Below are 27,037 nucleotides of genomic sequence, written 5' to 3' on the forward strand. Positions count from 1 at the left end.
GTCCCTGCGCTGCCCGGGGAGGGGGGAGAAGGTTCAGAACAAAGCCTTTGGGCTTTGGGAAGAAGGGAGGGGTGGGGAGAAGTGCCTTTTTAAAGATGTAGTTTCTCTCTCTCAGTATCTTGCTTCTTGTTGTAAATAGTTAATAAATGCAGTTGGGTTTTTTTGTTCTTCCCAAGTCGTGTCGGTTTCTTGCCCGTGACCCTAAGTGGTGAGTGAAACCCTCCCTGTCCCTGCCTCAGCCCACCTGGTGGCTTTTCTAAACCACGACAGAGCCCTTGAAGACCAAATTTTTTTATTAACTTTGGGTTTCAGTGACATAATTTTTAAGGGCCTTCAGTATTGTCTTCTGTAGTTTCACATCTGTATGGAGCACGTACCCAAAACTGCAGTGCTAACTACTGCCTGCTGCCTTGATCCTTTCTACAGCCTTAACTCAGTTTGTGTAGTGTCTACAACACTCTTGCACAATAGGAGAAAAGAGCTGTTAATCTAAGGTAACATACTTCTCTTAATTTTCAGTCTTGTGTTATCTTTTTTCTTCTGTTCTCTTTCTGCTCACAAACTTGCATTATAGAAGTAGTTTCTATGGCATACAGTGTAGTTTCTGATAAAATTATTCTAAAGGTAAGGTTTGTTTCTTACTTTGGTGGTGCTTAATTGGTTCATGGAGATAAAAAGCTGCCCTACAGAACAGGTAAGGCTGGAAATCCTGAAGCACTGTGGTCTGACACAAGGCTGGCATTGTTGGCTTTGTGCCATCTCATCTCAGCCTGTCCATAACACAGAGAACCTTTGAGTGTGAGAGAGGTAAGGATGGTGAAATTCAGTGCTGTGGTGATCTCTAGTGAGGGGAACTGCTGTGGAGAACTGACCAACCAATACAACTTGCATCGGTTCTTAGTTTGCTGTAAATTAAATTTGAGGATTGATTCAGTCTCTGGCTGGGCCAAGGATGATGGGAATGGAAAGCTTGCTTTTGTCTTTTGATTCCCGTTGTCAGCCCTCTGCCAAACAGTTTGATCAAGCCCAGGTATCTGGCCAGCAATTCTGTTTTGCAGTGTAGTTGGAAGCTTAGCTAGGGGAACTCTGTAACTAAGGCAAAGCTCACGGGAAGGTAAGAAATGTCTTAAGTTTTATGTAGTAGGAAGTGTGCTACACAAGGAGACACTTTGTTTAAAATAAGTAAGCAAAATAAAAAATCTTTTAAATAGTTTCAAAGTTTTGTTTCAGAACTTGTTTCTGACATTGAGTATGAAGGTAGGGAATGATCATCCTGTCTCTATCTTATGCTTGTCTCTTTAAGCAGCTTTGTTTCTTTAATTTTTTCTAACATTAACCTCTGCAGTTACAAGCATAACTTAATGTCATCCACATCCTCTCTTTTTGCTGGATTCGTTGAGCTTGGAAATTGTTTTTATGATGTTGTACCCTTTTCATGAGCATGGAGGTGGGGGGGGCAGGGTGGGCAGGAGCATGATCTCTGATTACCTCTTCTTGGGAAGAAGGAAGTAGTGATTATGTAGTAGAGTTTGAGTGCAAATCTGATCTGTCAGTCATGAACACCAACTCATAGCAAATATTTGTGTTCTTAAAATGTGGTGTCAGATATATTGACTTTTTGGCACTAGGAGTGAAGATTTCACAGCACTGTGTTAATGAAAATGCCTTTTTGGGAGACCTTTGCTTATTTTAGCGTTTTCAGTATATCACAGTGAGGGTCTGTGGGCTCAACATGGCGTTTGGTGTCAAGCAGTCCCAGTTGTGGATTACAGCTGTGTAATCAATTCCTAAAACTAGTAAGCTAAAGTGTAGAAACTGTTAATTGGTCGTTGGAAACTAGAGCAGTAGATTTAAGTCAGCAGAGAGACAGGTGATTATGGAGATATTACCTGTGATCATTCCTGTTAAGTCAGTGTATTACATATCCTGGTATATTGTCCAAATTCCTCACAGCATTTGTTGTTTGCCTCAAGTAGTTAGGGAATTCTTTGCTTCTTGTCCAAAGAAGTTGTGTATGATGCTGATGTGCTATCAATTCCTTATATTTATTTTTTCCACAGAAAGAACTTTAAGTGCTTTCAAATTAGTAAAGAAGTTATTTCAAATTGTAAAGTACGAGTAGGGTCTGGAATACTTGAAATTGAAAAGACCGGATGTAAGATCAGCATTTTTGAGGACAGTACCAAAGATGAGTTTCCAAAGTAATTACTGAAAGTGTTTTGAATAATTTCCATTGAAACGTCTTTCAGATTCAGGAACAGAGCAGGGGACTTTTTTTCCTTTTAAAGCAATGAGTTTAAGCCATTCTTCAAAACTGTTTTTTCAGAGATTGGATCTCAGTGTTGTTAAGAAACTATTATTTTTCGCTAGTTTAGCCATTGCGTTATTTTTATATATGGGGTATTTTTGCCCATAAGATCTTGCTGATAGCTGGAGTACCAGAATAAGGAGAAGGAGGTGCTACAGGGCTTACTCAGTTTTCTGTAAATTGAAAGTAATTAAAATAATACAAGAGCAGTGAAAAGCAGAGGTAAACTACCTTTTGGTGTCGGGGAATAGTAAAGATTTTTTTTCTGTCAAAGATGTGTAGTTTTGTTGTCTTGATCACTAGGATTTGGGCTCTGCTAAGTGTCTCTGATTATATGCCAGACATGAAAACCAGTGGAAAACAATCTCTTTCAACTGTATATTGCTGAATCCCAACCACTGTCATGAAATGGAGTTGTACCTGAATTCTCTGTTACTCTGGGTTTTGAGGCAGTACGCTTATGGGATTTATATACACCTTCAGCTAGTCCTGAATGCTCATGAGATGTGAATTGTGATTCCAGACAACTTTTTATATTTAAAGACATTGCATACAGAAGGTGGTTAAGAACTTGGTACCTGGACCTCAGCTTTTGTTTGCCACAAGAGCAAAAGAGGGAACCTTTTTTTGTTTTTGTTTTTCTATTGATCTTGGGTGTCAGTGATGGAAAAAGAGGTAAGACAATCTGGTGTAGCTGAAAAGAACGAGGTGTCTATTGAGTGGGAAGTGGCAAGTCTTTGGGAGGAAAAGTAAGGTTCACAGGCTCTTCTGTGTTTCTTGTAAAGTGGTGGTCTGTGAACAACAGGTGGCCCATAGCTGTCAGGAAGCCTGCTGTCCATGATGCAATTTGACGCCTGCTTCCCCATCACACACGTTCACAAACATGCAAGTGAAGAGGCCAATAAAAATAGAATAACTGAGTATTCATATTTGGTCTGATTTGCATGTGAGGGTTTAGCTGCTGATTGGACTTGGGGTGTGGTTTTCTGCTCAGAAATACTCTTCTTAGAAGAGAGTATTCTTTGTTTAGTAATATACTTCTGCTGCAGAAAATTTGTTCAGTGAGATTCAAAGCAGTTAGTTACAGTATCTACAGTAAAAGGAAAATGTGTGCTATTAAGTTTCGGTATTTATTCTCTCTTTGAACTGCATGCAAGATTTCATAGTTTTCAGATGTTTTCGACTTCATAGGTTTCAGAGTTTACAAGTGGAGAAAATAGAAGCTACCTTCCTGAAGTTGTGGTCAACTGCTATAACAAATAGAAGGAGTTCATGTTGGAAAGGCTGTATTTATCGAAGTCTTGGGTTAGCAAAGGCTGAATTTTATTTCTGTATTTCAGAGGAGAAAAAAAAAAGAAAAATACCCTAAAACCCATTCAGACACCCTCCCCCACAGTAAACCAGGAATAGACTGTTAAATCTGCATTGTTTATTGTCATTTTGAAGCTTATTTACTTAAAATTAGAAGACACAACTTAGTAATATCTAAAAAGAAAATATTTTCAATCATGCATTTTTATGTTTAAAGAACTCTTTAAAGAAACTAATTAGCAGACCACTTATTGAAAGGAATTTACTTATTGAAATAAGATATTTTATTGCAAGGACTGATCAATTATTTTATACTATTTTCTGTGCACCAGCACTAAGCAACGTTTGACACTGTTGACTTGTAATACCAGTCTGATGTGAACAGTATGTGTCAGAAGTTGTTTGTTATTAAGAGATAGAATCCTGTCTCAGAAAGGCTTGTGATCCTGGTGAGACAAAATCACACAAAGTAATTTTGTTTGTATCAGTTTTTTCAGTATTGTCTCTGACAGCTGGCTTCATGTTAAATGTGAACAAAGCTTTTTTTATGCATGCATGTCTTCAATGGGTTATGGCCCCAAAGTTTGTTCTCTTGAAAGCAAAGCAGTCTTCTTTGGTAGCACTCTTTTTATCTAATAAAGAAGCAGTGCAATAATTCTAATGCAAAGCATTCAGAAGAAATGTCTTGGTATGCGAGATAGTTTATTAACCATAAATTGAGGAATTGCTGTAGTTTAGCAAGTTCAAAGCAAACCGTCAATTGTATGATACATATTTATGAAAATAGAAATGTTGGGCTTGCTCTACTGCTTGGGTATAACTGTGATGAGTACTATAGATAGATCAAGGAAGCTTTACTTTTGAATTTGTGACGAATGACTGCATATCACACTATTAAAACCATTAGGTAGAGTTTTTGAGAAACAAGAGCAACCAGAGGTTATATGGTGCCTCAGGCTATCGCTTCTCAACTTTTCTGTTTTCCACGAGGTAGCTATTAAAGAACCATGATTTATACAACTGGATTCTCAAATAAGACCCAGCAAGATGGGCTTTAAAGGCTGAATTAATCACTCTGTTACTGTAGATAGAAATCTCTTATTTGAATTTTTCAGCCTTAAGAAAGGCATCAGCATAAATCCTTCTGTATGTCTTTTCCCCTCAGTGTGCTTTTTATCTGCTATTCACTTTACTTCACACTCTTCTCAAAATGAAGAAATCAGACCAAAGAAAATACTGCTAATTAAGCAGAACTTCAAGAATTTTGCTGGCCTTATGCACGTATACCTGATTTGCTCGTGTGTTACAGTGTACTGTGTTGGCAATGGATGTCATGGTTAGTTTACACATGTACAAGGAAGGCAACATAGGAAAAGGCTGCCTGTTTCCTTGTCTTGGCTGCTGCTCCCTGGGCTGGGTAGGAGTCTTGGAAAGAAGCAGAGTTGTTACTTGTAGGAAAGGAAGGTGGTCAGCAGGGTACGGTTCCCAGACTACGCAGTGGACCAGGCAAAGAGGGCAGGATGCAGCCATCTACTGTGCTCTAGTGTAGAGAGAGGGGTGCTCCAGGGAAGTGCAGGGTTCAGGTACACAGATAAGCTTCAGCAGCAAGGGGAAGAATGTTTTAAGAAGCCGTAAGAGACTGAGGGAAGTTTTTGGCAAGTCATTGAGATTTGGATTAGACAGCAAGGTAGGAGGAAAATTTTCTCATCCAGAAAGGGAATGGTTGGCAAAGGGGATATTTTATTTCAGTCCTTTTTTTGAAGTCTACTTTTTCCTAGTAGACCTTGATTTCCTCCACCTAAAAATGTATGTCTTCTAATGAAAACTAGTTTACAATCCCAGGAACTTTCAATATCCTTGAGGAAGAGGTTCCAGTACTTGTGTCTTCAGTTTGTGGAAGGGTTTTGTTTTAGCAGGATGTAACAATTATTCTGTCCTTGAATTTTGAAGGCAACAGTGAGTAAAACTGGGAATTAAAGGAAGGAATCTTATTTTCAAAACAAAGCACTGTCTGTAGAAAAGCCTGTGGATCCTAGCATAGGTTCGTCCTTCCATTGTCCCAAAATATACTAACTGAATCCATACTTGCTTCCATACCTGTCTCCAATTTATTTCCTTTAGAAATAAGGCATCACCGTTACTAAATGTTGAACAGTAGTTTCAGATAATTCAATAAAAAAAAGTTCAAGATGGATACAATTTTTGTCATAATTTCCGTATGGGTCATAAGACCCAATATGTGGTTAAGCTGTCTAGCACAAGCCTACAAATGGTGGCTCTTACAGTGCAGCTGGGACTGTGTTGTACCTCTGGCATGAGAGCTGGGTAACCCAAAGTACTGGCTGCAAGGGAATTCAGGTAATCTGGGACTCTGGGTGCCCTGGGTTTTTCTGAGATCCAGCTGCATGCCAGTCTCACAGAGACATGGTGAGCTGCCTGGGGAGCAGTTATCATCTGCTTGTACTATTTCCAGATCCCTGCTGTCCTACCTCATCTCTCTGAGGTGCATTGCAATATGTGGCAAGATCTAACATCCAGAGTTGCTGGTCCCACTCTGGACCTAACGTGTGAGAATGGGGAAATGGGATAGTATTTGTAGAAATGAATGTGGGAATGTTATCCAAAATATGGCATCTGTAAACAGTCTGTGTTGCAGCTACAATTTTCTGCTTATTTCTGATTTAACCTGATTTTTGTTTACTAGTGAATCATAACAAGAATATTTTTGCAATTACTTTATTTCACTGTTTAAGATGGTGAAAGGATTTAGCATAGTTGACGTAATGTATTTTGATGGCATGGGCCATAAACAGTGAAAAGAGGCAGTGGTGTGGGTTTGTTACTTTTCATGAAAATACCCAAAGGGTAAAAGCCGCTGAATATTTTTTTTTGTCAATGTGCAGTTAATGATCAACACAGAATGCAAAAATGTCTTGGTAGAACATTTTAAAGGGGTTATAAGAGAAGCATCTGGGAGCCAGACTTTTCTTGTGGAAATATGCCAACAACTGTATTGTGTTTCCTTTCACTAAAGTGAGCTATGCCTTGTCTTCTGTCCCTTTTTTGAGTAAGTTCATTTCTGGAATCAGACTATAAATTTGAATACTTTAACCCTGCAGATTATTAAAGAATATTATGCAGTTTAAACACGATGCTTTCTTTATGAATTCTATGTATGTAAATATTATGTCAAGTCACATTTGTCACAGTTAGGGATATGTAGTTTTCAGAAATGGCTTTTAAATTTAAATCTTGCTGCTGATCAATGAGTATGGGAAACTTCACTTGACATTTGCAGACTTTTTTCTGTATGTCATATAAATATGAGCCTGAGAAATATAACCCCTGAACATGGTTGTCAAATAACACCATAGTACCATTATTCAGTATAGATTAGTTAATTGCATATTTGATTGCTAGATGTATTTACATAGAGAACTATTTATATTTTCTATATAGATTTTAATAGCCACCACATTTATTTTAGCAAAACATTTTAGTAATAAGGTTTATAAAATATCACGTTGAACACTTAAACTATTTACATAACTAAGAGCTATTATGGGTTGAGAGAACAAACAAATTTATTTTAGTTACAGTGAATTCACATAAATCTTTACTATGTTTATATGTAAGAATGTACTTATGTGCATACCATACGTATTTAGGCAAGCAATTTCTAGCGCAAATTCCTGTGAACCTACAGTACAACCACAGAATCAACTTCAAAGTCATTGTTTGTTTTGTCCCTTTGAGCTACTAATTTGCATTCTGTTCAATAATTGCAACTTCTTTTTTGGGAGGGTGAGGGGAGACAGAGGAGGGAGTGTTTTTTTGTTAATCAGCTAAATACTTAGAGGAGCATGTAGAAACATTAAACCCCAGAAGCTTTCCTTTACATTGTTTAGGCCTGTTAAGAGCAGTATTTTAAAATATTTTATTTCTTTAAATGTTTAAGTATGGATTTAGGTAAGATGCCTATTGCCTCAATTTTGTATGCCAAATTTGAAGCTTTAGGATCATTTTTAGAAGTGGAGCCAAAATTGTGCTTTTGTTGGGAGCTAACATAAAACTTTGCCTTTAGAGATGCTTCTGTTCAGGTGTGGAAATTGTTATCTAATCTCTTGATCCAAAAAATATAGGTAACATTTTTAAAAGTGCCTTATCAAACTTAAGGAATTTGGAAGGAACTGGAATCTGAAGTCATTTATGCAATTTTTCACCTTATTTTATGGACTACCAAATAATCTTTTGTTTTCTGAGTTCAATATATTCTGACTCATTTACTCAGTGTATAGGATAAGACAGTTCAAAGAGACTTGATTTCTGAAAGCAAATCCCTGAAATAGTGACTTTAATTGTAAATACAAAGTGTCTGTGAATATAAAAATGGGAAAAGAATGAATGAGTTACTGGAAGTGGATCTCTCTGTAATTTCTTTTATTCTTCATTATAATTATTGTGTGCATACCCACAATTGAACTTGCTTGTGATGACCTTTATCTTTTCTCTTGAGAAGAATTACTATTATCAGGTCTTTCTTCATGAGGAAATAAAAAGGTCAGTGCAAAGCCCATCCCTTATTTCTATGCAGTGCACATTGCACTTTGGCATATTTGTATTGAATTTTATTAATATTAATTAGATCATTTTGTCAAAGAAATTTTAGTATTCCAAAAAGTAGACATTCTAAATGGTCTCTCCTGGTATGTACTCTTGCTTTTGCTGCCTTTTTCTACCTCCTCTCCTCCCAAGCTTGCTATTGGTGTAACTGAGGTTTCACATACATCTAGTCTGACAGGATTAGGAGGAATAGCTAATCTTTTTACTCCTTTAACCCTAAATTGACAAACTGTTAATTTTGTGCATCTATGTTTGTCTAAGAAAAAAAAAAAAGATAATGTAGAGAATGTAAAGTTGTTTGGTTTTTTTTTTTGTTTTTTTTTTTTAATTGGTGATTTTAAATTATTTGTTGTTTGGAAGACTGGTTCTAGGAACTGCACAACTGAGTTGATTCAGCTGTCACTCAAAACGTGACTGAAGATCACTTAATTGCAAGGAGAACTCCAAGCAGGCACTCCAGACAGGAAACAAAGTTCTCGAAATCTTAATATATTCATAACTAAAACCAGGAATTGCCTGTACCGCTGTGGATTGTTCGGATGTCCTAATTAATATATTCTGTCATTCAGGTGACTGAACATGCTTTTCCTCCCATGGTGATACTTTGCTCTTAAATCCTGAAAGGCCTTGCTGGAAACAGCAACTTTCATACTAACAATCTCTGTGTTTGGTAAATGAACAACATTTGTGGGGTCTGAAGAGAATATAGTCTTTGTATGAATTAGTTGTGACTACAGAATGGGGCAAGGACAGGGAAGCAAGGATGCGGGACAGCTGGAACTGGGGAAGGGAAAGAAAAAGAGAGGAAGGGTGCTAACATATATTCAGGTCTCAACAAGTAGGGAAGATAAGTAAAGCAAAGCATGCTCCTACATTTCCTGAAAACTTGTTAAAATTATGCACAGTAGAGGGAGGAGATCGACTTTGCAGCAGCTGTGGTCAGCCTTGCCAGCAATGCTCAATTTTCTGTCTTGTGTGAGAGTAACTGTTTTTCCTCCAAGGACAGAGATGTGTTCTTTGATTGCTTAGTCTTCATACTTTCTGCACTAAAACATTATAAAAAAAGATAAAATATTTTGTTGCTTGTTTTTTTGAGTAAACTAGTGAGAAGTCATATAGTATTTTCCTCCTTTTAAAAATGTGTTTTTTTTAATCCATTGCCCTAGTATAGTTCATGTGGATGGGGATGTGTATGCAGGAGAAATGCAGTGTCTTTTTCACAGATATATTTAGAAAGAGATTTTTTTTCTCCAACTGTTCTCCAAACTTACTCATTTCTCTCTGCTACTTCACCCTGTTACTATTCTTCATAGCAATAGTTATATGATCCAAATAATTCTTCTGTGTGAGACTAGACAATTGTAGCCTTAAAGTGTGTTTTGTATTTGTCCCTAGTGGGACTGGGATTTTTTTGGTTTATTTCACTCTTTAGTTTAGCAAATGCTGTAACTCCAAAATCCTTTTGTTAGGAAGGGAATGTTATATCTGCTTTTTGGTTTTGATTAAGACAAACCATGACATAGGCTTAGATTAACTAGGTAGTGTCACAGGAAGGTTGCTTTAAGAGAGAAATTTTTTTTTCTCAAGAAAATGGCTAAGTGACATTCCAGGACACCAATATCACTTCCTCTCCTTCTTACCTCCTTTTCCTGCAGCATTGATCCTGACTTAATTTGTAGCAAAATCTACTGATCTTTTCTGTGAGGATGGTGAGGTAACTTTTCCAAGATCTTCTCAATAGGAGGCAGTGCTTCACTTTTAGCTGAGATGGCTGGTTTGGTTAGTCTGCTTACAGAATTGGGAGTAATGGTGGTGCACAGAAGCACCTTTTCAAGATACAAGGAGTGCAACTGAGGGGAAAAAAATGCAGAATTTCTCAAGGAATTCAGGAAGCCTCACATCTGGAGGCTTGGCAGGATCTGGACAAAATTGAGTCATTTGAGCTAATCCTGTTCTAGAAAGTCATTAGCTTCAGCTGTCTCATACGTGAACTATTAAAATGCATAGACCCTTACAAACTGCCGCTGGATATCTGAGTGTGGAGTACCAAAAGAAGCCAAATGCTGTTTCCTAGAAACTTGATCTAACTTGCAGAGTTAGAGTAGGGTGTTAGACTATGCAATTTCCACTGGTCCCTTCTATCCCAAAGTATTTCATGATTCTAGCTTTTTCACTTTGTACAGCCAGTGCTATTTATTCAAGGCCACTGGGGGGTTAGCACATTGTCAATAGTAATAACAGACTTCTGTTACTGTCCACTGGTAGGTCAAAGCAGAGTGTATACTCAACCGTGCCTACTGTGGAATTTAAATAATGGTTGTTTACAAAGAGCTGATTAAAACTTGTGCAAACAGTATTAGCTGGAGGTCTCACCCAGTATAGATGGTAGTGTATTTGAATGAAACCCTTTACCTCCATCTTGGAATCAGACTTGGATCACATGTGTTGGAAGGAATTTGGGCTAGGAATTGGAATGGGATGTTCTCAGCTAAAACTAAAGCATCTCAGTGTGCCTAGTATTTTTCATTAAAATGTATTTTTATATTGTTCATAACCTGTAGATCTCTTTCTGTATTTGATTAGAATACAATTCTGTATTGTCTGTTTCCCATCACATTTCTGAGCACAGTGGTGATCATTTATTCAGGTGCAACTTTTGTTTCTGCTCATATTTTCATGTCACTTCATCTGCAATCCCAGTGTTTAGCCTGTGTCTGGGTGACCTGTTTCTGTCTCCACCTCTTCTGTCTATGTTCTGGAAATATTTTTTTTCACTCATGCGTATCATTCAGGAATATGACTTCTCTGTTTGAGCTGTTGGGTGGTGACTTGCTAACCCATGGAAGTAGGAATAAAATATTCCTCTCTTCTGTCATGGTAAGAAATTTTCTGGTTTATAATCTCTGCTCTAAATAGCAATCAGCTTTTTTCCTACTTCTGTCAGGTACCTGGAGGTATTTTTGTTCCCAGGCCATGCACCCTGATACAGTCAGATGGAGCTTTAATAAAATGATAGTCTGTCTCCCCATCTCTGCCGCCCCCCAGCTCTCACACCATGGCTAGATAGTAGCATCTGCAGCAGCCTTTTCCAAGCTGTTTCATTTATTTACAGGGTACATCAGAGTGCTACTGGGAATGCTGAGTGAAATGTCAAAAAATTGTGTGTAAATCTCATGTCCAGGAGGAACTGGGGGAAAGGGGCAGATCTGTAGGAATACTGGAGGATTATTAAAGCTAGAGTCTTGCTACTTGGATTTGACAGTCTCTCCCTACAGAATAAGTGGATCTGGAGTCTAAAAGAAGACACCGGAAAGGAAAATCCCTGCCATTATGAATACACCAAGATAAATAAGCCTAGGATCAAGTAACAAGTGTGTATTTAGTGAGAATACTGCAGAGGGTCCCCTTCCCTAGGCTGGGGAGCAGTCTTCAAGTATGGGGTATTAATTCTTATTCCTTGGACCCCAAATGATTTCTAGCCCTCAGTGCTAATGTTAGCAGAAGGTGTCAGTTTGGGCAAATTATAAAAACATTTTATGTATTTAAATTTTACATGTTTATTGTTACTTTTTTGGAATTGCTTAGATGTTTCTCTAAACAAATAAGATTATTTGTAAAAAAGCCAGTTCTTTTTTTTTTTTTTTTTTTTTTTTTTAAATTACATAGCTGGGTTGATATGTATTCCTTACTAAAGTAATAACACAATCTGTTATGGGGTCAGGTCAATTAATAAAATTATGAATCTGGGAGAGAAAAGGTTTGGACTCTTCCCCACAGTAAGCATGTATTCATGTTTGAAAGTTCTTGTTTACATTTTTTCAGAGTCATAATTTGGTAGCAGAAAAAGCATTTTGGAGGAGTAATACTCTTGGTGTTACCATGGCATTGTATGGTTTTTTTTTTTTTTGTGCAAAGCAGTTATAGACCCATGACATTCAGTGTTAGCAGAGTTCCTCATGTACGCACCTTTTTGTTTGTATGTCTGTCATCCCTGCTGAGAACAATAGTAAAGACACTGTAGGGTTTTTTTTTTTCAATTGATTATTAAATAATACAAGTATTTTTGCAAGGGTCTGTCTTACAAGACCTGTTCATATGTTTATAACCCTCTGACACCACAGTGAGATTTCAAATGAAGATACATTAATGTGCATTAGGAGCTTGTGATTGTTTGTATCATTATGAAACAGATGAAAAATGAGTTCACTGCAGTAGTTTTTATCTTAACTGATCAAAACATCTTCCAATGATTTTTCTGACAATATGTGATTGGAATAACAACTTCACGTGTTGTAGAGTTCCATGCTGGAGCCGAGAGGCATGTAAATGCAAGATGCTTATTTGCAAGAAGCTTCCAGATTTGCAATAAGATTGCTATGGAAACCACACAATGAAAACCTTATAACCGTCTGTGTGGTTTGGTAGATTTTGCTGCGTAGCTGAGCTGTTTTTGTTTACTGTTATTAAAGTGTTGAATAGAATATATTAACCCACAAACTGGGATTATCCAAACTATGAACTAGTATAGTGCAATAATGTCTGTGCCGCAGACCAGAAGACAGTAGAATACCAATTAATAGCATTATTAAATTAGAATCTAATATAAAAAGGTGGTTAAGTAATATGTTAGTAGAGGAAACTGCTAAACTACTAAGTTTATGTGTATTTATCATGGAGAGACCACATTCCATTGAAGGAATGCACTGTTCAAGCCAAACTCTTATCCATTTTATACTCAAGTAGTCTAATTTTTTTTCCCCTTCTCCTTTAATAAAAAAAAGGAAGAAAAAATTGATAATTAATGTGAAAAACTCGGCTAGTGTAGAATTCATTGTTCAGTTTTTAAAATGTGTGGATGGTAGAATAATCTATGATTGGCTGATTATTTTTCTGTTTTTTCTTCAGACTGCAAATTAAATAAGTAAATTATTTTCAACAGCTTTCATGGACTAACTGAAGAAAACCTTAACAAATATAGTTAATTCCTTGTTGCATTGTCACCACAAGAATTTTGCAGATTGTTTGCCATTAGAGTCTCTGAGTACCAGATGAGTATGGAGCATAACCTGTATCTCAAGGGTTCTTTGGATCTACAGCTCTGGAAGAGTTCACTGGTTTGATTAGTGTTGATTAGTCTTATTTTGACATAGTGAGAAGGTTTAGAAGAATATTTTGTCACCACAGTGGTCGTGATGGTGTGAAGAAGAAATACAGAGGAAACATTGTACCAGATTATTTTAAAGGCCTGAATGACTCCATGGTATCTTAATTATACAAAAGGACTTCTACGACTTCTACTGTGTTTTTTATTTTAATTTTTTGTCTTTTGACTCTATTCCATGTTGCAACACAAACTTCAGTATGTCACATCTGTATTCAAAGAGCCTTGGTTCAGACATTTTCTCATCTTCAGACATGGATCTGGTGAACTCTTGTTTCTAGGTAATATGTGTTTCAGAATGGGGAATGCCTATATGCTAAATTTTTATGTGAAACCACAATGCATTCTACATGTATTCAACTGTACCTTATGAAAAAAATCTTCAAACCTCCTCTGCTGTTTTACTTCAGTTAAATACCCTCTATTAAAGTGGGTCCTCTGTTTAAACTAGTCTGATGACTATGGCAGTGATAGAGTTAAAATCCACAGTACATTCAACACATCAATTGATGTAGGTCCAAGCATTCAGTAACATGTCATATCAACATTTATTTATTCAATGTGTACTACTCTGTGTTGGATGAAACTGTGTTGTTCTGGGAAGAGGGAGTAATTCTAGAAAATGTGACTGATAATGGGATAGTACCCCTGTGAGTGGTGTAATAGTGGTAGGGAAGCCACAGAATGACAGTGCCTCCTAGTGCTCTGGACAGCACATAGGGATGTATATTTGCCATTTATGCTCCAATTGTGAGTGCTTAAAATAAATGAGTGTACTTGGAAATGTGCAACAAGTGTTATGCCAAGCGGGGGAATACATTTGAACGCAGTGAACAGTTTGGAGTGTTTTGTGTTGTACTGCAGCTTCAGATTTTCCCCATTCTATTGTTTTTTTCTTTGGCTCAGATAATAGTTTATATTCATCTCAACCAGATTTTAAGCTAGTCAAGAGTGAGGCAGTAAAAAAACTCTTGCTGGCTTAGTAGGGCAGAAGTTCAAAGCTCTTTGTAGAGTGAATCTCATGATGTAATTGTAATATTTGCAGGACTGTGTATATAGGTTAGCAGCAATTATGCATACTCATTTCAACAGGTCTACTCTTGTGCTTTGAACATCTGCTTTAATGTTTGCAGGAACAGTCTTGTGGATAGATTAAATTTTTACAAGGCTAAAAATTCTTTGAACTGTTGATATAAAATTCACTCTGTCAAAGTAGATAGGCAATTACATAAAAGCTGCACAATAAAGAACATTTTAAAAGCTGTGAGTTCTGTATCTGTTATCACTAATAAAATATCAAAATTAATTACTGAAATGTGTACCTTAAAGGAGCATGAATATATGTATAAGATATGATGAGTAGCAAAGCCAAATAGTTTAAATGTATTAAAAGTCCAGTTCTTGTTTGAGAAGTGGGTTTATCAATTTACTATTTCCTCATTCAGTACGGTGGTTTGTCAGTTTTGATATACTGTAAAGGCCAAGATAAATCTGTTTCTACTTCCTTATGAACCTAAAGAAAGAATACAGGAAACAACCTCATAGTTTGTTCCCTTTTTTGCCTCATCAACAGAATTGTTGACTGTGAAATGTGAGGAGCAGATCTTAACATCCCTGCATTGAGTGAGTGTGGATTTACTTATGTGAGGATGCGGGCATGGGAGAGTTCCCTGTCTGTGTCAGACAAGGAGTATGGAGCACATGTTTTGAAATTGCCTGTGGGAATTTCAGAGCGTTCCAAGCCTGCTAGCCAGAAAACATGCTTCAGGGCTGATCACTGCCAGGCTTTCTCTTCTCTTGTCTCCTAAACTTGCACTAAGTTACTTGATACAGTCTGGCTTGCTTAAAACCATGGTCGGGCGCAGTAGGCAGGAGCACTGAAAGCATGGCAGCTGTGGTGGCTGTGTTCCCGTCATGCGGGTGTCCAGCTAGTGTGTCTGTATGACCATGCTGAAGGTAAAGTGTCCTCTGCCTTCCCTTCTCCTAAGAACTTCTGAATTCTTGTGTGGGCTGGGGATAATTTTTCAATCCTTGGTTTCCTTTTCTTTATCCTGGCAAGACATGTACATAGCAGAATAGGACCCACATTCTAATGGTTTTGGAATGACTGAAAAACAACAGAACTGCAGCTCTATATTACCACATTGAGAGCAGAGTGAAAAGGGAAACAGATGTTCACGACTGAGATTCTGAAAGAAAACTCTTGGAGTGTTTGGATGGGTGGGGGAAACCACAGAAATAACAATGTTCCAACTTCTGTACAAATGCAAAATAGTAAACAGGGCTTATGATCTGGAAATGTAGAATGTGGCTTTCAGACTGATGTGGGCTGTAATTCCTGTCAGCTGAGGTGTCCCTTAAGAGTTTTATTTGCAATTTTGTGTTTTGCAGAAGAACGTGTTTCTTCAAAGGCTGAAGTGCCAAGAAAACTGAGCCAGGAGGAAGTTACCACTGTTTCAGGTAATTAAAATCTTTCCTCTTTATTTTGTGTGCACTTTCTTTTTACCTTTTTTTTTTTCTTGTCTGTTCCCCTTGCAGTTTTAAAATAATGTTTTTATAGCTCTGTAAAGCTGTCTTTTTCACCTGGGTATTTGATGGCAGCAAAACTGCTTAGCACCACTTAGGATGCATGAAAACCACTTGAGAAGGATTTATAAAGTAAGCCAATTTATACAAGGTATTCCTTCCTGAATTACTTTGTAATGACTCAATTAGCTTTCATTTCTGCACAAAGGAGATTTAGTTGCATAAATTAGCTTATCATCATTGAGGAAGTGTCACTGCTAAAGGACAGTTTATAGATACAACATGCAGTTGCTGTCAAACCTATAAGAATGTAATATAGACATCTGTGTATACTTTGTGCTTGAGCAGAACAGACTTCTGCCATTCAGAGACTAACAGGGGACAACAAGTTGCCCAAGGGACTGGCAATGTAGACGTCTCTGAAAAGGTCAACTTGACACAGGCTCTGACAATCGACCTAAAGCTCTGTCTTCTTTGATAAAAATCAGATAAACTTAAGACCACTAATTGATCTGCAGCCTGTTTAAATGTTGGCCATGCATATCTTCATTGCATATGATTACCACAGAAAGCAAATGGATTGGGTAAGAAATGCCAGAGTCCAGTGACAGCAGCATAAAAATTGGAAAAGGACACAAATGCCCAGAAAGGCTGTGAAGGATATTCTCTCAGCTTTAGCTTGGCAGACTGCCCTTGGGCTAATTATCTCTGGGACTGGAAAAATAACTGTAAACACCATGTAAAGTCATATGGCCAGACAACTTTTCTTGACAGAAAGGTATTTCCAGTTATGCTTAAAAACAAGATATATATGTGCTTCAAGGGCACAGACCCTTAGATAAACTTTTGGTGATTTGACATAGCAAGTAGAGAAGACTTGCTTCTTATCAGACCTTACACCTTTTTGAGATCTGCTGCATTGTAACTGTGACCTGCACTGACACGCAATCTGGTTCTCCTTCCCCTATCGTATATAATACACATAATTCTTTCAGGGCTGTCAAGGAAAGGGTGGGCAAGAAGAGTTCCTTTAGGAACTAGCTCTGTAGTGCTTTTCCTGTTGCAACATGTGGAGAGGAAACAGAGGCCTGATTTCCTGACCCATACAGGAAAGCAGGAACAGGTTGCTGTGAGGAGTTTTGGGTTGCTTTTCTTGGAAAGGAAGCAAGAGCCAAGTCATCAAATGCTGTTAGCATTGTGCTCTGCTAAAAACATGTGTAAAACAACATGACTCGTTACAGCCTTAATATTTAGTACTCATTTAGACATTACTGTAATTATAAGTGTGTTGTCATAATGGAGCATGAGGTCAATCCAATTATAAAGTTGCCAACAGCATTTTTTTTTTCACTAATGTATCTTCTTGAAGTTCTAAATGGTCTTAGTTTAAGAAATCAAAACCTTAGTACTTCCATGTCTGAAAAGTTTCAACTGCTGTGAGAGCAGCCTTATCAGTCTTACTAGTGTTTGTGTAATGTCCTTGAAAATACCATAACAGTTCTCCCCAGATATCAGATTCATTTAAAGCAATAATCTTCTGATCTGATTTTAGTTAACTATTTAACAATGGAAATTTGTTTGACTTCTTAGGGCTGAGTTGACATGAGTATTTCTGATAGGCATCATGTCATAAATATCTAACCTGTCTCCAGAATACTTCATGATTTTCCACACAGACAGCACATACATTCTTAAATTTAATTTATTGCCTAGCTTTACTAAACCTGAGTTTCAAAGAAAATATTCTGCAAATTGTCTGGGAGCTCAACCTGATAAGTGAAAAAAACCTTCTTTTTTCCTGCTCTTTTCTTAACTTTTCTCTACTTCAACTAATTTGATGACTTGAGTTGTTATTACTCCTACAGTCTTGATGCTGCCTGTTGCTGCTGGATAGCTTTGTATTAATTGCTGGTGACCTAATTATTTAAAAATACCAAAGCATTGAACAATTTCAGTTATATAATATGGCTTGCTGGGTCTTTTTTGCTACCACTATCTACCCATTATCATTTCCACAATCACTGTTTCAGTAAATGTTATGTCTGTGCTGTTTCAGTGTAAATACCTTGATTTTAGATTAAGGAACAATAGGAGAAGTGAGAAAGATTATACTGAACAGATTGGGTTAGATTATTTCATAAATTTTCTAGCATATGCAAAAAAGGGCAAGTAAGTAACAGGCATTCTTCGCAGTTAGGACTTAATTTAAAAAAAACCCAAATAACTGTGTTCTTTAACAGGGTATGTCTCATCTGGGCATTGAGACTCAACACTGAAAGTCTAGATCACTTGTGTGAGACAGAGTCATTCTGGTTGTATTAATTTTGAACTTCACCTGTCTCTCTCTTATCTTTAAGCCTTCAGTGTGGTAGATACTGAGCACATCATTACCAAAGGGGTTACAGTAATTTTCCAGAAGTTCACCTCTTTCAAATATTGTTAAGTAGCCCAGACTAGTGATCTTCAAACCTGATGCTATAAACTTTTGAAGAATCTGATCAAGAGTCAAGGAATATGAATCAGAATGGCAAGCTGTATAGTGTACTGGGCAGTGGACTACACTGGTGAAAGGAAAACATACACGCATATTCCTTCATTCCACAAGCAATGCATAAGCAGATAATACAACTACTAGCTTTAAGTCACTACCATAGTGGGGTTTGCTAAGTTCGATGCCATCAATGTTAAAATGGAAGATCAGTGGAAATGAGGCAGTCACATTTATTCTAATGTTTTAAGTAGTGCATTTCCATACTTGGGCTGTGATTCCCGTTTTTGTTTTGGTCAGTTTAGTTTTCTGCCAGGTTCGCGACAGGTTTTTGCTCAGAAATGGCAAGTGCCAAAATTGGTATGAAGGGGCAGGAATGGAACATCCTGCAGTTAGGTTAGCTTAGGCTGCAATGGGACAGCACACTTAAATCCCTCTGAAATATGTACTCTTCATCTGTTTTTCCAGGTTTTGTTTTTTCTGTCTGTTGAGGCTGTTAAAATATTCTTATGATTTTTTTTTTTCCTCTTGAGTAATTCACGGGCATTCTTAAGTTTTAAACAGTCTACAATATTTGAAGTGCATGCTTGAGTGATATACTTGTCAGATTTTTACCTGAACTGTTTGCCTTTCTTTCTTCAAGCATGTATAGTCAGGTGCCAGTATTTTTCAGTGAAATAAGCAGTCTGAACCTACCCTCAGGAAGGCTGGCAGCCATTGTTTGATTTGTCAAATAAACTCTGAAGTGTTTTCATCAGTATATTGGACAAAAATATCTGTTGTTCCTATTACTGTTACTGGAAAAACAGAGATGGCAGAAGAAAACCATGAGGAATTCTTTGTGGAAGAGTTTTGGGAACTGTTGGATAGTTTTTCATCCAGACAGCTGTCCTAGAATGAAAGAAGTATTTTCTTGAGAAACAACCTATCCAAAATCCTGCTCGGACACTTCTTGTGATTGGTAATATTAAAGCAGTGGGTAGGTAAAAACAAACTGCTTTCTGCCCTCTGCTACACATTTTAAATTTTTTTGTCTTACTCATATTTGTGGCCTAAGTGACCAAATATGGCAGACTTTAGTTTAGCAATTATGTTGTCATAGTATTTTTAAGGCACAAAACAGTTCACGTTGTCTAAGAATAGAGTGTAATTGTGACAGAGTAATGCCAGCAAACCAGTGCCTTTTGAATTTGAACTCTAGTGGGCACGTAAGTTCTTGATGCTAAATCCACCAGCTGTTTTCAGGAATTACACGTTTAAGAAGCTCCACATGATTTCATTACTGTATAAATACCAAATTCCTTTACCCAGGTCTCCTGGTTTTGTTTTGTTTGGTTCTTCAGAGGCAATCAAATGAAATTTGGCAGTGTCCTCTCTAACTGAAAGAGGGACTGAAGAAAGAAAGAATGAATGGGTTTGTGTTTTACAGAGGTTTTTTGGAGCTTTTTTGTGTTCTACCTCTCTGTGAAGCACTATGAATCATTTTGTGAAGCATTTTGCCCTTTGGATGCATAGATTCTGAAGTTAAATTTACAGTTGGCTTCTACACGTGTGTAGTTGCACTTACAGAATTTGGAGAAACTTGTGCTGGTGGGTATGAGAGGGGATTTAGAATTTGAAATTAACACTTGTTGGAAGACCAGCATAGTTGTTCACAAACTGACACTGGCATTTCCTCTCCCTGTTTTTTATTTCTGTGCTCCTGGAATGACTTTCTGAGAAATATGGCTTTCTGATTTAAACAACTCCGTGTTATGTTGAATTCACATATAAGGGCAGAGAGCCATGGTTAATTTTTGGGCAACACCTCCACTGTAGCAATAAGCTTATTTTAAAATGCATCTTTTCCAGTGTTGCTGTGTTATCAGTTGAGTTGCTTTCCCACTTGAAGGCTTAATTAAATGCTCATGATGAACATTTAGGGAGAGATGTTTCACAGGCTGTAGGATCTCTTCTGTTGCTGATGTTCCCCGTATAACTCCCATTAGTGTTAACAGGAGTTATTTCAGGCACTTAAAGGTAAGAACAGACCTCAAAGTGATAAAGATTAGGGTGAAAAGTCACTTCAGTGCAATTCTGAGGAAGTAAAGTCCTGATTAATGTCTTTTAAACCAAATCAGTAAGACAACTGCTGAAAGATTTGAAGGGGGGGATATACAGAAATAGCTCTTGTTTTTTTCTTATATGGACTTACATTATTGTTTATGAGATAGAGATGGGAACTGTGACCCATTCTGTATCAAAAGACTGAGGAGAGATCCTGATTTAATATTTATCACAAATTAATTTGGTGCTAACCTGTGTTACTGTTTAAAGTTGTCTAATGCTAAGTTGGTGAATAACGACCTGACAAATGGAAAGGGCCAAAATTTGGAGGGGCAACATTTAAACTGATTCTGCTTTCCTCTTGAAATTATTCTGTTTATGCATTTTACAATAACCACATTTCTTGTTTCTGAATAGTTGGGAGTTTTTATACATACATTGCTGCTTTTGGTGTGATGGCAGAAGAATTTGTGCACTGGTAGTCAGAACGCCCCCTAGTGCTATAGAGCAACTGGTAGCTACTAATCACCAGTTCATGGAAAATTAAATGGTGGCTAACTTGCACAGCAGCTCTAAATTCAAGGTTGTGAATATTTAGCCTTATGACAGTATTGCTACCAAGACAAGATAGGACAGAACACAGACTGAAATGGATAAAGAGAAAACGAGCTCTTGCTCGTACAGAGAGTATTAAAATCTAAGTATTTATCAAAACAGGGAAAAATGCAAATTGAATGGTGCTATATTTCTTTATAGCATGACACTTTCTCTCACTTGATACTTGATACTTTAGCAGGATTTTTTTCAGTAATAAAGGGAACCAATCATGATTAAATTGTAAACTATAAATAATGGTGTAGAATGCTAACGACATGCAAATGTAACTGGTATATGTTGGAATAACCAGCAAGCCTGCTGTTCAAGGATCATATAGCAAAACTAAGATGTCAGCCTTGATCCAGCTAGTTCAGTGATATTTATGTTATCAGAATTAGAAGATAGCTTTCCAGTGATGTAAATTATTAGTACATATACATTCTGTCTGGTTAGTGTATACATAATGTAACTGGTCATCTTAGTGGTATTGCTTACATTCTTTTTGCATTAACTCATCGCACTCCATTCTCATGGAATTAAAAACAGGAAATAGTTTGCAGTGTAACAGAAGCTCCCAGTGTATTTAACCGTGTGTAAGCGCTGTGTTTCAATAGATGTACTCTGTATTGTAAGTGTATGACAAAGCATTTATTACTGTGTTATTGCCATATTACAGAGCAGAGAGTGCTAAATAATCAATCAGTTAATGGTCTGTATGGCAGCTTGAACACAGCACATCCATTGTGCTTATGCTGTTAGAAGGATGAGTTTATAACTGTAGTGTAGTTGCATGTTTAGCCAGAGCTTAATATCCTAAACTGGAGCTGACACAAATATTTTTAAAATGCAGCTTCAGCAACAGTTTCCAAGTTCTCCAATATTTCAGAAGGAACAATCAAGGATTATCTCAAAGGTTCTCAGAGAAGTTATTAAATTTTATTGGATTGGGGGGGACAGAGGGCATATCACAAAATACTTTCTTTGGCTTGCTTTCAGAGATTATTATTAATTATATTCTAGCAATTCTATCGGTTTCAAGTTGAGATACAAATATGGCTTGCTGGAAATATATTAGTAGAGGAAAACTAGCTGTTTTAAGTTGCAGCTGGAAAATGCTTTGAAAACCTGTAGCTACATGTCTTTAACTGATACAACTTGCGAGTGAAGGGCTTGCACATTAAACTTGTTTTCCACTTACTTTTGTGGTATGAAGGAGCTGTTTCTACAAAGCAGAATAAGAAATATGTACTAATATTTTGTAATGTACTAATTATTTTGTAATTAGATGCCATTTTATTTGCAGATGACAACAATACCGATTATGCCAATTTCTATCAAGGATTGTGGGACTGCACAGGAGATGAACCTGATGAGCTGACATTTAAACGTGGTGACGTTATTTACATTCTCAGCAAGGTATGGCATGCTACTGGGGCTAAAAAAGAGCCATGGCAGAAGGGCACATTCCCACAGTTCTGAGGGGGAAACTGGCACTCCCTTTCAGATCCTTTGTTTGCAATCAGATATTCACTGCAATTAATTATTTTGTCAAATGATCTATAATCACATTTAAAACATAGCTGTATAACAGGAATTAACTTAAAAGCATGTTTATTTACTTGTTAAATCTTGGCTACCATTTGTTAACTGATTTAAAGGGAGACAATGTGCTGCTTTCTGCTTGTAGAAGTTAACCTTGTAGAATTTTAAATTATCTTGTATGTCATGTTTTCTTGTTTCCTGTTTTATATTTCTGACTCTGCTGGTTTTGGCTTTTTGGGCATCTTGCTACAGAAGGGTTTTTGTTTTTTTTTTTTGAACAATGCTTTCATGTTTGTATGTATATTGTAATTCTTCTGGTAGTTCAGATTCCAAATTTGTTTGCTCTAACAGATTTGGACAATTTTTAATTTACTACTTTCCTGTTTGCAAAGCAAATGAGAAATATGGTTCCTCTCATCTAAAGTGATGATAAGCAGTATAAGCATGGAATTTTATTTTACTTTAATGTTGGTTAGTTTTTCCTATTTGTCTTCAACCACTCCATCCCCCCCCTCCCCCCAAAAAAACAAAACAAACCAAGCCACAGACCCAAAACCTCTCTTAAAATTTATATCTCATAGTCCGTTGAAGTCTACTTCTGCACAATTCATCAAAGGAAATTTCTCTTTTCCCCACATATTCCAAAAACTGTAGAGCTTTTCAAGTTCTCACTGAAAAACACACCTTTTAAAATATATATATAGAATATATATCTCAGATATAGTTGCTATTCAGTATAATTAACGCCAAAGATATTGTAGGTCATTGAAATATACAAGTAGGTACATGAAAACTAAAGGCATCTGTTTGTCTTAGTTTTAAACTCTTCACTTTTGTCACAGTTACTTTAAATCTTCCATGGTACCTTTAACTTCAGTGTTTCCGGATAATAAATGCACCAGCTTCTGTTTAAATAAATTTAAGATTTATGGATAGAAAGATTGTCCTATATAAAAATATAGAAGATATATTGCTAATGTTAATGTGACCATGTATGTCTTTTGAGGTATTTCATTGTCACTTAAACTAATAACTGAATTGCATTACTAAAGGCAGGATAACACTCTTGGATTGGGCAGACTTTCAAGCAGTTATACATGGTACTAATGGTACTAATTTAAAATAACCACCTCTTCCCCCGCTCCCAAAAAAGCCCATGAACAAGCAGATTCCACTGTATGCAGTTTGCCTCTGTGTGGGTTGTGCTCTTCTGGTACAGTACGGGGGCTAATAAAATCTTAATCTTCCGTTTGTCGGTGAAAAAATAATTTGCTATTCCTTCCCCAGAAGAGTGAGAAATCTAATTTTAAAAAAAGAGCCAGATAGAAAAACAGTAGCTTAAGCTGTCCTCTGTATATCAACTGTCTTGTGGTCATGCTGTGATTAATCTGTAATCAGTCCTTGAAACAGGCCCACTGCTGCTCCAGATATATAAAGCCTCTCTCTTTGGAAACGATTTCTCCTCCAAAACACAGCCCAGAAAATTCAGCCCTGGCTCACTTAAAGATTGTTACAGCTTTTTCAGAAAAAAATGAGTGTTGGCCAGTAGTGTCAGCTCTGAATTTAGGGTCTTTGTAGGGGAAAGTGCCAGAGAGTTATCCATCTTAACCCTCCACTTGATTCAGTTTCAAGGTCTGATCGTTTATGAGCTGTTTGTCTGGTAAGTGAAAATATAACTAAAGGAAAAGTGAATCTAACCGCCCTGAAGTGGGTCAAGACTTCTCTTCAAAAAATATTTCCTAATCCACTACATTAATACTTGAATTTTGTGGCAGTCGGCAGGAATCCTTAGCAATTTTTTTTTTTTATTTTTTCACACCATCTAGTGGTTGAAAATGAGAGATGCAGGTACTGACAGGAGGTGATGTGTATGGATCCAAAATGGTGTCATAAATTCAGCTTCAGCTTGAACCTAGCTATGGCTTTATTGCCTTTCTATCATATGTCAGTCAGGTATGAACATTACTCTTGAAAATCACATTTTGCTGATAAGGAGGTAAGTATGGGTATAGCAGTAGCAGGATTATAGTAGGAAAGGTGAAGCATTAACAAAATATCGAGCATATTTGTGCAACATGTGATAGTTCTTTGTTTTACAATGAAATATAAATGGTATAGCTTGCTCTGACAAATGTGATAAGATAGATGTTTGTCTCTCTCAGCAATAGTTATGCCAAAGCAATATATTTTTACCTGCTTTTCACATACCTTTATAGAAATTAGGGGAAGAGTGACTATTTTGTTTCCAAGAAATGAGATCATTACTACAACAGAAGTAATTATGAACCAGTTTAGGAAATTTGGGCATTGATATAATTTAAATAAAGCAAGAGGAGCAATATGTTACATATAAGTTTCTATGTGAATGCCCTTTAGAAGAATGAGCAAGGTTTCAGTTTGGCCAAGTTTACTTCTTGAAATAGCTAAGTGTTATGCAAAGACAAATCGCACATAATTTGCTTTAAACTGAGGATCAAAATTCAATGTTAGTGCAATGAGCATGATTTGCATGCTTATACTCTGATAATAAAAATATCTGTGCCTGCCTAGCGTAATTACTGTAAAAAAAGCATGTTTTCTTTGTTTTAAAGGTGCATTCAAAAACTATTTTAGCTATTATCTAAATATTTATGTCTGTTATGGCCTTTGTGTGGCAGCAGTCCTATGGTATCTTACAAAAAAAACCCAAAACTTTTTTCTTGTTTTTTCTGCCTTTGAGTTTCCTTCAAAAGTTCAGTGTCTAATCTGAGCAGAATTAACAGAACTGTTGCAATAGTACTTGTTAACTTTATTTACAAATAGTTAATTTTTCAGATTAATTGATCAATTATTCTGAAACAGATTCTGTATAGATAAACTCATACTATCATAATTTTAATTTATAATATTCCTGAGTATTTAAGTGGCTTTTATAACTTACACTGCGAATCATGTGGACTTTCAGAAAACTGTGTACCCCTCTTCCACTATGCAGTAGAAAACATTTTATAGCTCTACTGATAGAGGAACTTGATTAATAAGGTTTCTTAGTTCACATTGACTTCTTAGTTAATATTGACTGTTAGAAGTGTAATACTTGGGTGTCCTGTTTTCTAAAAGGATGATTGCTCTTAACGCCTGCTCATTTATGGTCTTGCCTTTGCTTTCAAGCCCATATGATAAATGGGGAAACAAACCATGACATAGCAATTCATTTAATAAATCTTCCATAGCTCTTAATAAATCAGTTTCTAGAAACAGAGACAACCGTGAGTAGAGGTAGCCTTATTATTATTATTATTAATTTTATATGTACAATTTATGCAAGTGCAGCACTTGCAGTATTTGCTTGTTTGCTTCAGGTGCGTGTTTTGTGTTGGGAAATTTCCTAGTTTCATCAGCCAAATGCAAGTGGTAATGGAAATTTGCTTAGATGTTAGCAGGACCTGCTTCGTAGAATCGCTGACATTTCTTAACATTTAAGATAATTTAATTCTAATCTCATTTATATTTATATTAGTATTAAACCAACAAATAATACTTGAAAATCAGAAATTATATCTCAAACTGGAATTCCCCTTCCTTGTTATTATTTCGGTACATGCCAATGCAGTATGATGCTGCTCACTCTGGTATTTATGAATCATGGAAATCTTATCTATGACTTAACCCTTTGCTCTAGAATTTTCCATTAAAGTGGAGGATTAACTTTGTAGCTAGAACACCCTTTATGCGGTGGTTGTACGTTTCCAATGTGGCAGATTTTTGTTCTTTCAATACAACAAATGTCTGTGAAAATGCTCACATCTTAACTTGTATTTTTTGCTTACTGAGAAGATGAACAAAGAAATCTCCACAGCTCAGATTACTGCTTATGAAATAAAGTACAACTTAACAGTGCAGCTGTTTCTTGGGCACTGTGAGCATTTTTTGCATTATCTGTATAATCTTAATAAAGTGTATTAATGTAGTATTTTTTGGAAAAAGATGTGAAAGGCATAGTAAAATCCTGATTATTTTTTTTTTTTCCCCGGTCAGGCTGTTTTCTGACTGATCATGCTGAGATTTGTATTTAACAGTAGTTTCTCTTTCTGTGACCGTAGTGCCTATGTCTACCTTAGCCAGTAGGGAGTACCAATAGGAGCAGATGTACAGAGTGAAAGAGTGCTGAGGCCCCAGTGCCCACACTATGCCTGTTCAAAGGAGTTTTATGTCCAAAGAGTTCCAGCCTGGTTTTGCAGAATGAGAACACGTTAGTGGTTGGAGCACATTCAAGTGCATCTTCCATTTGAATTTAATCTGAAAGAAACGTAACGTGTCTGCTCTAAGACTGATGGCTCTGCAAAGTGAGCCAAGGTGGGGAAAGGGGGAGCATTGGGAGATTCACTTCAGTGGGATGCTTCTGATCAAAACTAAGATGCAATACTAAGTTCTGCATTTTCTTCTCTGACTTGTT

General features: G+C 36.8%; 1 protein-coding gene across 1 annotated transcript in view; it reads left to right on the forward strand.

The window, feature by feature from the left end:
• Positions 1-27,037, forward strand: part of SKAP2 (src kinase associated phosphoprotein 2) — a gene marked incomplete at its 5' end in the record, with an annotated part of 47,716 nt that overhangs the window by 15,531 nt on the left and 5,148 nt on the right. Inside the window, 3 exons of the mRNA XM_010083209.1 lie at positions 15,795-15,863; positions 22,364-22,476; positions 25,815-25,850. Coding sequence (XP_010081511.1) covers positions 15,795-15,863; positions 22,364-22,476; positions 25,815-25,850 — 218 coding nt within the window. The remainder of the gene's footprint in view (positions 1-15,794; positions 15,864-22,363; positions 22,477-25,814; positions 25,851-27,037) is intronic.

This window comes from Pterocles gutturalis, unplaced genomic scaffold, assembly GCF_000699245.1.
Source record: "Pterocles gutturalis isolate BGI_N339 unplaced genomic scaffold, ASM69924v1 scaffold23905, whole genome shotgun sequence".
NCBI classification, from domain to species: Eukaryota; Metazoa; Chordata; class Aves; order Pterocliformes; family Pteroclidae; genus Pterocles; species Pterocles gutturalis.